At 46.6% G+C, this 11687-nt stretch overlaps 1 protein-coding gene across 2 annotated transcripts; it reads right to left on the bottom strand.

Annotated features, from left to right (window-relative positions):
• Positions 1-2242: 2242 nt before the first annotated feature.
• Positions 2243-11080, bottom strand: mtfr1l (mitochondrial fission regulator 1-like). 2 transcript variants are annotated; one of them, XM_084450602.1, is made up of 8 exons: positions 11002-11080; positions 10462-10611; positions 10193-10300; positions 8903-9012; positions 8424-8638; positions 6947-7307; positions 4849-5001; positions 2243-4554 (listed from the first exon to the last, which is right to left on the bottom strand). In XM_084450602.1, exons 2-7 carry the CDS (start codon positions 10474-10476, stop codon positions 4884-4886), a joined length of 927 nt encoding a protein of 308 aa, XP_084306728.1. In that variant the 5' UTR covers positions 10477-10611; positions 11002-11080; the 3' UTR covers positions 2243-4554; positions 4849-4883. The 2 variants fall into 2 exon arrangements, with proteins under 2 accessions (XP_084306728.1, XP_084306729.1); XM_084450603.1 differs by lacking the exons at positions 2243-4554; positions 4849-5001 and adding an exon at positions 6799-6831 and having other exon boundaries at positions 6899-7307.
• Positions 11081-11687: the final 607 nt, after the last annotated feature.

The following is an 11687-nucleotide window of genomic DNA, read 5'->3' as shown; positions in this document are numbered from 1 at the left end:
CGGATAATGTATGTAGGAGTTATGAGGACTTCCTGGTGTCCGTTGGTGCCGCAAAGTATGAATCCTGTAGGGTGAACTAGAATCTTACTTTATGGCGAATTATGTCAGAACGCCAACTAACACCTCAGTGAGTTTCTCAGGGGACCATCATGAATGAGTGTGCCAATTTTCACAACTTTTTACCATACGGCTATGGGCTGCCATAGACTCCCATGGCAGAGAAAGAAAGAAAGAAAGAAAGAAAGAAAGAAAGAAAGAAAGAAAGAAAGAAAGAAAGAAAGAAAGAAAGAAAGAAAGAAAGAAAGAAGGTACAAGAACAATGGTGGCCTACGCAGCTTCGCTGCTTGGCCCCCAATAATTCTTTAACAATTTCAATAGGGCCTCGCACCGCCAGTGCTCCAATTCACAGGAATGTTTTCTTCAAGATCACTGGAGCAGGTAAATTCAATACCATCTGTCCCCTAATGTGCCTCTCCTACCTGCGCCTACCTGTTCCATGAGCACAGGAAATCACTGGGAGCTTTACAGATATATAGTGGAATTACATAACTGTGTCAATGTCACCCTAAGCTCTACATTACTAGTTCTAACAAAGCCACGTTGAGATACAAAGCTCGGATCGGATAATGTATGTAGGAGTTATGAGGACTTCCTGTAAACAGTAGGTGGCGCTATAAGTATGACTCAATGCTGACACACAGATGTGTTCAGGATGCGACCTTCATCAACCCTGAGCAATTTGAAGTAAATCGGATAATGTATGTAGGAGTTATGAGGACTTCCTGGTGTCCGTTGGTGCCGCAAAGTATGAATCCTGTAGGGTGAACTAGAATCTTACTTTATGGCGAATTATGTCAGAACGCCAACTAACACCTCAGTGAGTTTCTCAGGGGACCATCATGAATGAGTGTGCCAATTTTCACAACTTTTTACCATACGGCTATGGGCTGCCATAGACTCCCATGGCAAAGAAAGAAAGAAAGAAAGAAAGAAAGAAAGAAAGAAAGAAAGAAAGAAAGAAAGAAGGAAAGAAAGAAAGAAAGAAAGAAAGAAAGAAAGAAAGAAAGAAAGAAAGAAAGAAAGAAAGAAAGAAAGAAAGAAAGAAAGAAAGAAGGTACAAGAACAATGGTGGCCTACGCAGCTTCGCTGCTTGGCCCCCAATAATTCTTTAACAATTTCAATAGGGCCTCGCACCGCCAGTGCTCCAATTCACAGGAATGTTTTCTTCAAGATCACTGGAGCAGGTAAATTCAATACCATCTGTCCCCTTCTGTGCCTCTCCTACCTGCGCCTACCTGTTCCATGAGCACAGGAAATCACTGGGAGCTTTACAGATATATAGTGGAATTACATAACTGTGTCAATGTCACCCTAAGCTCTACATTACTAGTTCTAACAAAGCCACGTTGAGATACAAAGCTCTATTATCTGCGCTCTCCACAGGCATCCTGCATCTAAAAACGGCAGGAGAGGTGAGGCAGGATGAAGTAGGCCAAGGACTTGAACGCAAAATAGACTCTGACTCACAGATGGCCTGGATCATCTTAGGGCCTTCGAGAGAGGAGAGAGAATGAAAAAGGAGGGAGAAAAGAAGAAAGAGACAAGGGAGAGAGGTGGAGGGAGAACGAGATGAAGAGAAAGAGAGAGAGAGAGGAGTGGGCCAAAGGGGAAGGGAACTAGGGTAATTAGAACCATCAAAGTTATACTGGGCTGGTCTCCTTGGTGTATGAAGAGAAGATATTCCAGGCTGGGACTGGGGTTAGTGTTCGTGAAATTGGCCACTTTTTGTATACTTTCTCGTTTTACTGTGTTGTAGGTTATTTATTTTACTATGCACTTTTTTTTTACCTGCACCTGATGTGAAGCACTCTGTGCATTCATGCTGAGAGGGGTGCTATACAAATAAACTTTTATTTACTTACTTACTTACTTACTTACTTACTTAGGGTTGGGGCTAGGGTTAAGGTTAGAGCTATGGTTGCAATAAAGAAATATTACCAAATAATTTGCATGCAATCCCTCTGAAATGGCTTCTACGTGTTCAACTGTACACCATTATCTCCACCTGCTGGTAATCTTCTGCTACCGCAGGCGATCAGTTATTACAGTTCGGACCTGAAACAGTCTGAAGACTGCAGAAGGAGACTAAAAAATAAAGTTCAAAAAGTTTAAAAGTTCAAAACATCAGCCCGTCTTTATTATTGTTTTCAACACAAGATAAATCTCAACAGAACACGTCTTCATTCAGTTTGGCGGGATGCAGACATGGTTGCAGAGAGCTTCTCGGGTGGTCTTCCTGGGAGTTTGTTTAAAACAAAGTTGTTTTTTTAAAGAGACAAGCAGAACAAATGTACAAAGCTGGTGACAGACAAAATGGTCTGTTTAACAACAACATTAGCGAGCACAGGCCAACTGTTACAAGTGACAATTGCAATGGTTCTTCCTTGTACCAGGCTCATATTAGCAGTTCCTAAGTCAATCGACTTAACTCTGCAATGTTGAACCAGATCAAAACAACCCATATCAAAAACATCATGAGCCACAAACAAAAATGGTTCAAACGGTTGATCTTTTATGAAATTCTTAGCTATAGCCAGAGCTTCACCTCACTTTGTCTGCCGGGAAAGGCCTGAATATTTGAAAAGGCCTGAGGACAGTTAGAGGAACACTTAAAATGGAGAAAGACAACTAACAGATTCAGTTTCAACAGAAGACTGGGCACATTCTTCATCCATTATTTTTGACAAGGACCCGACTCTCACGGCAAACCTACACTATGGGGTCATCACTTCTAGACATAACCTGGTATTCACACACATAACCTGTTATTCACACACATCATAGGAGTCAGGATATCACACAATCTATCCTGATATGATGGGAGCTCAACATGACTGGAGAGAGACAGAGAGAGAGACAACCTTCCTTCCTTCAGTGACAGACGGATGAAGAAATGACACGATACGCTCTCCGAAGCAGTCAGTCATTCGATTTAAAAACACTCAAAACACCACTGGATTGTGGGAATATGCTCCCTGAAGAAAGAAAAGTGTCAGAAACTGGAAAAACAGGTGGGCTGAGGATTTTTTTTTTTTAAGCAAACTCATGGCACATCATCAACCAATAAATAAAGAGGTTCAGTCATCGGAAGAGGCAATAGGTTTGTAGTAAGGCGTCGACAGGAGAAGCGTCTCATAATCCCTCTACAGTATTGATGTGACAGCACACATGCACAGGCTTGCTTATTCCCAAAGAGTCACACATTCTCCCCCGTAGGGAAGTCTATACATCTACACTCAAAAAGATCTGTACATGTTTATTCATGGTGTCTTCAACAGGCAGATTTAGCACAACAGCAGTAAACGAGGAGGGGTACAGAACACAGTCACACTCTGCAGTAGATAATATACAACGGTTACACTTCATCTGGGAGGGGGGGGGGGGGGGGTTATTGATAGATTAACCATAGATAAGCATTCAACAAACTATCCACTAAACCTTACTCTTGCATATCATCATCACTGGTTGCCGGTGATGGTCTACTGGATAATTTGAGTCTCTGTAGCTTAGCTATGAGGGGCCCCCGAAAAACAGTGCTGCCTTCACAAACCACCACCAAATCAACCATGCGTTTATGTATCACACAGGTCAAACTTCAAACCATTTCCTTGTTCCCATTTAGTCATGGGCATCTCCTTCCACTGCTATAGGCTGGGATCCCTCCGTCAGTAAAGCCTTACCCAGTTGCCGTCGACCAGGCTGCATTATTTAAAACCTCAAGGCCAAGGTACAGTACAGTAGAGTTTGGTGTGTGTGTGTGTGTGTGTGTGTGTGTGTGTGTGTGTGTGTGTGTGTGAGATGGTGAAGGACAAACTATATATGCTGTACCAGATGCAATGGCAGCTAGCTCAATATTGCAATGTAAATATCTGTACTTTTGAAATAAGAAAAGTCGGCGTGAAAAGGTTGGCTCTTCCGCAATTCTTCCGTTGATAGTCCATCAGCTTGCTGGGAGAACCAGGCCCCTGTGAGAACCATGGTTCTCATAGCATACCAGGATGGGTAGAACACAGGAGAGCCTGCAGACAGAGGGTTTACTGAGTAGCACTACTGTCACCTGAGGGCTCAAACACATCCACCATGGTGGCATGACAGATTACAACAGTATCATCTCTAAGGGTGCACTGACTGACTGACTGACTGACTGACTGACTGACTGACACGCACGCACGCACGCGCACACACACACACACACACACAGTGGCGTTGACCTCTTATCACTGTGATACAGCCAGCTTCCTTCAGAGGGGTGTGAGGGAGAGAGAGAGGAGTGTTGACTGTCGAGTGCAGATGGACCAGGTGAGTGATGTAAGGTTCCTCCTCCTCCTCTACGTCATGGGGGTTGGTTCAAGGTTGGTTTGATTCAAACAGGCCTGCCAGGTGGGTAGGATTGTTGTTGTTGTTGATGGGTTTTGTTAATAGCCGTTGCCACGGTTGATGAGGTGAGGTGAGGTTGGGTCTCCATGGGAACACAGTCCAGAGGCAGAGCCAGGTCTGGTGACAAGAGAGAGAGAGAGAGAGATTAAGCAAGCTTGACTAACGTCCTTCAGCAAGGCCACAGTCTCGTGGTGGCGACACACTGAAATACCAAACAAACAGAAATACCAACGGCTCATTTCACATCACCAGTCCCGTCACAAACGGAGCGCCAGAGACGCACCATTAACGTTACACACAGCTACTCTAAACACTTGGTTCTGCTCAGCTGCTCAAACACAACAGGAATAAGAAGTAACGTTCCCAGCGACGCAACGCAAATTATGTTGCGTTTATTCCTGCTTGACATACATGGGGAGGCGGAGCCAGGTGTCAAGGGGGAGGGGCTACTTCCGTTTGACGGCACCGATGTCCTCCTCCTTCAGAGTGAACTTCTTCCTCAGGGCCTCGGAGATGAGAGAGGCGGAGTCTTCCTCCATGAGGGATGCACAGCCTCGGTTATACCTGTGGAGAGAGACACACCAGACCAGACAACCCACCGTCAACACCACGGAGCGACCGGCTGGGTTTCACACACTATTATAGTGGACTGGGAAATGGTCAGATGATAAATGGACTGCACTTACATAGCACTTTTATCCAAAGCGCTTTACAATGGCCTCTCATTCACCCATTCTCACACACACATTCACACACCAATGTGGACAGGAGGAGGCGGGATTCGAACCGCCGACCCTATGATCTTTGGACGACCCGCTCTACCTCCTGAGCCACAGTCGCCCCACAGTTAACCGATTCTGCAGTTAACCGATTCCTCCAATCATTCATATGTCCATTCACGCGCACGCATGATCCTTCATCAATACCCTCACTGTTACACAGTCTGTCTGCAGTAGGTTACACTTCATCTGGAGGGGTATTGATAATCTATTAACCACAGATAAGCATTCAACAAACTATCCACTAAACCCTAACCAGTTCTTGCACATCATCATAATTGGTTGCCAGTGATGGTTTACTGAATAATTTGAGTCTCTGTAGCTCAGCTATGAGGGGGCCTATACCCTACCTGTCCTGTCTGGTATAACCCTACCTGTCCTGTCTGGTATAACCCTACCTGTCCTGTCCTGTCTGGTATAACCCTACCTGTCCTGTCCTGTCCTGTCTGGTATAACCCCACCTGTCCTGTCTGGTATAACTCTACCTGTCCTGTCTGGTATAACCCTACCTGTCCTGTCTGGTATAACCCTACCTGTCCTGTCTGGTATAACCCTACCTGTCCTGTCTGGTATAACCCTACCTGTCCTGTCTGGTATAACCCTACCTGTCCTGTCTGGTATAACCCCACCTGTCCTGTCTGGTATAACCCTACCTGTCCTGTCTGGTATAACCCTACCTGTCCTCTCTGGTATAACCCTACCTGTCCTGTCTGGTATAACCCTACCTGTCCTCTCTGGTATAACCCTACCTGTCCTGTCTGGTGAAACCCTACCTGTCCTGTCTGGTATAACCCTACCTGTCCTGTCCTGTCTGGTGAAACCCTACCTGTCCTGTCTGGTATAACCCTACCTGTCCTGTCTGGTGAAACCCTACCTGTCCTGTCTGGTATAACCCCACCTGTCCTGTCCTGTCTGGTGAAACCCTACCTGTCCTGTCCTCTCTGGTATAACCCTACCTGTCCTGTCTGGTATAACCCCACCTGTCCTGTCTGGTATAACCCCACCTGTCCTGTCCTGACTGGTATAACCCCACCTGTCCTGTCCTGTCTGGTGAAACCCTACCTGTCCTGTCCTCTCTGGTATAACCCTACCTGTCCTGTCTGGTATAACCCTACCTGTCCTGTCTGGTATAACCCTACCTGTCCTCTCTGGTATAACCCTACCTGTCCTGTCTGGTGAAACCCTACCTGTCCTGTCTGGTATAACCCTACCTGTCCTGTCTGGTGAAACCCTACCTGTCCTGTCTGGTATAACCCCACCTGTCCTGTCCTGTCTGGTGAAACCCTACCTGTCCTGTCCTCTCTGGTATAACCCCACCTGTCCTGTCTGGTATAACCCTACCTGTCCTGTCTGGTATAACCCCACCTGTCCTGTCTGGTATAACCCTACCTGTCCTGTCTGGTATAACCCTACCTGTCCTGTCTGGTATAACCCTACCTGTCCTGTCTGGTATAACCCCACCTGTCCTGTCTGGTATAACCCCACCTGTCCTGTCTGGTGAAACCCTACCTGTCCTGTCTGGTGAAACCCTACCTGTCCTGTCTGGTATAACCCTACCTGTCCTGTCTGGTATAACCCTACCTGTCCTGTCCTGTCTGGTATAACCCTACCTGTCCTGTCTGGTATAACCCTACCTGTCCTGTCTGGTATAACCCCACCTGTCCTGTCTGGTATAACCCCACCTGTCCTGTCTGGTATAACCCTACCTGTCCTGTCTGGTATAACCCTACCTGTCCTTGCTCATCTTCATGCGGTTCATGTCCTTCAGGATGTCCATGACGTCGGCGAAGCTGGTGGACTTGGACAGCGACACCGTGTCCTCCTCCGCCTCCCGGAAGTCCATGCTAGGCCGGTCCAGGTCGAAGGTCACGGAGGCGGTCATGGACACCGGCGGCAGGGGGTCCGGCACCAGCTCTGATACGACGGACACCACGTCCTCCTCCTCCTCCTCCTCCTCCGTGACGTCGCTGATGACGAAGGAAGCGGCGGTGGCGGTGGTGGGCTGGTAGGGCGTGGTCTCGAAGGGCGCCATCGAGAAACTCATACTGGTGTCGTCAGGAGACAGCAGGTCAGGGGTCGCGGGGTCGGAGCCTGGGAGGGACAAACAGAGCAGAGGCGGGTAATCACTCATCACAGCACATTCAGGCCTCTCTCTCCCCTTAAATAAAGCGGAGAACTGGGACAGGGCAGAGATGAAGGGACACAGATAGGCCTGATCACCTTGTGGGAAGCACTGGGTTCTTGTGCTCCACAGTGACTCAATCTGAGGCGTGGGCACTGGGCAGGTCAATGTGTTTGGCTATCCCTGGCTACCCTCCAAAGAAAGGCAGACTGACTAACGACAACTCTGTAAAAGCTGTGTATTTTTCCACATCTGAACTGTAGCCACAGTATGTAGGCCGTGACTGCTACTGAACAAAAACATCTAAGACAATGCTGTAACTACCCAAGACTATTTATTTAACCTTTATTTAAGGTTGGTCTCAACACAGTATCTAACTATACACAACACAGTATCTAACCGAACACAGCTCTACACACCACAACGCAGTATCTAACTGAACACAACACAGTATCTAACTATACACAACGCAGTATCTAACTGAACACAACACAGTATCTAACTATACACAACACAGCACAACACAGTATCTAACTATACACAACACAGCACAACACAGTATCTAACCGAACACAGGTCTACACACCACAACGCAGTAAACTGAACACAACACAGTGCTTGGACATTAACAGCGGCATTAATAACACCCAGCTATTCTGGGATTGTCCCTGCAATAACATTACAACCCAATATACTTTATTGTGTCCCCTGCATTGAATGCCTCCGCAACATGAGCCTGTAGGTTAGCGCATCGTCTGGGCAAGATTCCCAGACAGAGAGCTGCCTGAGACCGCCACCGGGAGGGAGAGGCAGGGAGGGAGCGAAGAGGAGTCTTAACAGTTCAGTTAGCTTAGAGAGAAGATAGAGAGCCTCCAAACACACCGGTCGCCATTGTATATGATAGTGATAGTGGGATTAGGCAGGCAGACAGACAGACAGACAGACAGACAGACAGACAGACAGACAGACAGACAGACAGACAGACAGACACAGACAGACAGGCAGGCAGGCAGGCAGGCAGGCAGGCAGGCAGGCAGGCAGACAGACAGACAGGCAGACAGACAGGGGACTAGCTGTCCTCCTACCGGTGTCATTGGAGACGATCTTGGCGATCTGTGCGCGTAGTCGGCCCAGCTCGTCCTGCAGGGCGGTGGTCCGGTTCATGGCCGTCACGCCGGGCTTACGCAGACCCTCCATCTTCTTGGCGCCCTCACGGCGGAAGTTGGGCACGGAGGAGTTCCTGTGGAGCACCAGCAGGGGCGTGGGCCGCCACTCGTGTCTCAGCGGGCGGGAGTCGCTCCTGGCGGGGGCGGAATAGTAACACAACAGTGACTATAGATCAAACTCAACGCAGTCTTTCCTTGACTTCTCAAATATTCTCTCCTGGCTCATTCTACATGCTCTCCTTGCATATCAATAGACAATTTTGGTTGACAAGTTTGTCGATCGTTTGAGCGACTGCAGTAGTTACATGGGCCTCCAATACCTACCGATCAGATCATCATACAGTCTAATATCACCTCCCACAGCAGCAGGGCGATTGAGGAGAACAGCCAGAACATACCGGACCCGTGCGTAGGTTTCCTCCTCATCTGCGGCGATCCAGGCAATGTCAGCCAAGGTGGGCACCATCGGGCCAACCATGGGCCTCAGCGGGGGGAGGCCGGGGAGCTCCTGGTACACAACAGTAACAAGCTCTATTACAATTTCACCACATGATCAGTAGTTTGATAAGAGATAGTTGAAGAAGATAAATTCTGGACTCAAAAGGTCCCTTTAGGTTGGATGGGTGAGAGTCTAGTCTGTGACAAAAAAACGCCTCAGTGACCAACACACTTTTGATCAGATTTATTGCAAGCTTTAAGGTAGTCTAACCCAAAGAAAGTTGAGTATCAAAATACAAAGATACATTCAGAGACAGTTTCCTTTAGAGCAGCGAATAAATGAGTGTGAGCTCATGCATTGCCTTATCTTGGTGAATAAGCTTCCCTTTCATATATTTCTGGGCGTACTAGCATAAGGGGTTTATCGACCCTACGCTGCGCTAAGACTGATTTCTGTCGTGTGCTAGGCTAGCAACATTTTAAACTGCAATGGAAAAGTTACTGACCCTCCTACAATTACATATCATAGAGAGGCTACACTCATATTTTCAGCTTTTTATGTTCATTTAGTTGTATAAAAACAACCTCAAATCATCACTATGAATTCCGTGAAGCTTCACCCTGAAAGTGTTGCTTGGCGATGCCGTGCTATTGTGTGAGAATTCCATTCATACTTTACCGTACTAATATTAGGTTACTCTACAGTACTTTACTGTACTAATATTAGGTTACTCTACAGTGGGTCGTTAATAAAGACCCTCTCCAGCGTTCTGAACTGCAGCATTATCGTAAAAATTAGCAATCCAGTCTAAAACCGACAAAACGACGTTAGATTTGAAAACTGGAACTGTTTAGACTAGAGCATATTTTGAGCTACAAAGTAACACTGTTATCACCAGACATTGCTGGTTTTATTATATTTACGTTTTAGTAACAATTTGTGACGTTGTTGCCTCAGAGGGGTCTTAATAACACCCCTTCCACTACCAACTGTGCCCATCTGCTCCTTAAACGTATCTGCTGTACTCCAACCTCAGACCTTGCCTGGTTAAATTGATTGGTCCTATTCTGTACTCTTTCTGTGACCTTTCACTGTTTACACTAACACACACACACACACACACACACACACAACTCTGCCTTTAAACCTCTATCAATTCTTTACAGTAAAAAATACAATTGTTAGAAATACATTTGTAGCCTCCATCTCCATCTTCAGTTACTCCCTGCTTGGATGGTACGGTCCTTACCTGAAAACACGCCCTGGTACAGGGTTTGAGGGGCAGCGTGGAGCCGATTCTTCTCACCACACTACGGGTGGATCCATGAGGCTTGTTCTGCCAAATAGGAATAACCTCCTGAATCATTTGTGAAAGAAACGACGTGCTGTTAGCCTTCTCAGATTCACCGCAACCATTTGTTGGTGAAGCAGTACACTTGTGTTAGTAGTATTAGAGAGAATACGAGTTATTGATGATACATTTGCTGATATTTGAAAAAGGCTCAGGAGAGAACTTACAGCTTGGGTTTCCATGGTGAACACGCAGGCTTGGGTCAGAGGAGAAGGGCACACCTTGAAGATGGATGATGTGTTTTCAATAAACACAAGACATGTTGGGCTGTAGCTCAGAAGTCTTCAGTGGGCCACAGTTTAGTCTTGCAACATGGGCTGGAAAAAAGGGACAAGGCAGTGATCAGGGGAGCAGCATCCAGTAGGTAGCCGGCTAGCTCCCTCACTCATCTGGCTAGCCTAGCTAATTGGTTTACACAGTTTACAGTAGTGGCAGTCAAACCATGCAAGGGATTTGCTGGTCGACTATTGTCGCAGTAGCACAAAGTTGTAGTGACGTTAAGTGCATTAGCACCAATAGCTAACAACAACCGGCGAGGCTAGTTTAGACCTGAGTAATGGTGCCACTACGCTAGCCTAGCTAGAGCAGCTAAGCTAACATGCTACGGTCCTTTAATTGATCCCCACGCGTAACAACGTTGTACTGAACTAGACATGCATTTTGCTTATCTTATTTATGCAAAAAGGCTTAAGTGTACTAGTACTTACATGCGATCATAAACTACCAGGGAGGTTTCAATAGACAGGTTTCTTTAGCTAAGTCACAATAACAGAGCTGTTGTCCGCCTTGCACACTTCGGGGAATGTTTCCATCAGACCGAGGATTGTGGGTAGTGTATTTTTTGCCCATATGACAGCAATAGGGAGCCAAAGCGTAAAACGATGCCCTCTACTGGTTGGGTTCGCACCTGATTATTAGAATTTGAAAGGGTTTAAATAGAAATATAATGTCAACATTGTTGTAATAGTGGTCATTTTAAAACAAATAGGCAAATATAATCAATGCACATAATGCACTGTTTGCATTAAGATTACAATGACTGGGTAATGTGAATATTTGCACAGTCAGATTATTGAATCGCCCTATCTTTTGCATGGGAATGTTGAAATAATTAGGCTGCCGGTCCCTCTAGGGCGGGCAGCTCAGCCAAAGAGTATGGAATGCCAAGAGGGGACACTTAGGTGAGTTTTTGGCACCCAAAGAGTATGGAATGCCAGGGAGGGACACTAAGGCCCTATCCACACGAACAAGGGTATTTTTGTGCGTGGCTGTAAGCCAGCACCTAGCCTCGCGTCACCAGTCTCTCCTCGGGTAGGAGAGCCTGGTGTCTATTTACTTCACTGCTTAAAATCGCACTGAAACGGACGTTTGAGATCATCTAACTTTTGTAGTT

The sequence above is a fragment of the Borostomias antarcticus genome, assembly GCF_949987555.1.
Source record: "Borostomias antarcticus genome assembly, chromosome: 16".
Taxonomy (NCBI): Eukaryota; Metazoa; Chordata; class Actinopteri; order Stomiiformes; family Stomiidae; genus Borostomias; species Borostomias antarcticus.
Note: the sequence above shows the minus strand (reverse complement) of the source record. Positions and strands in the feature narration are given on the sequence as shown.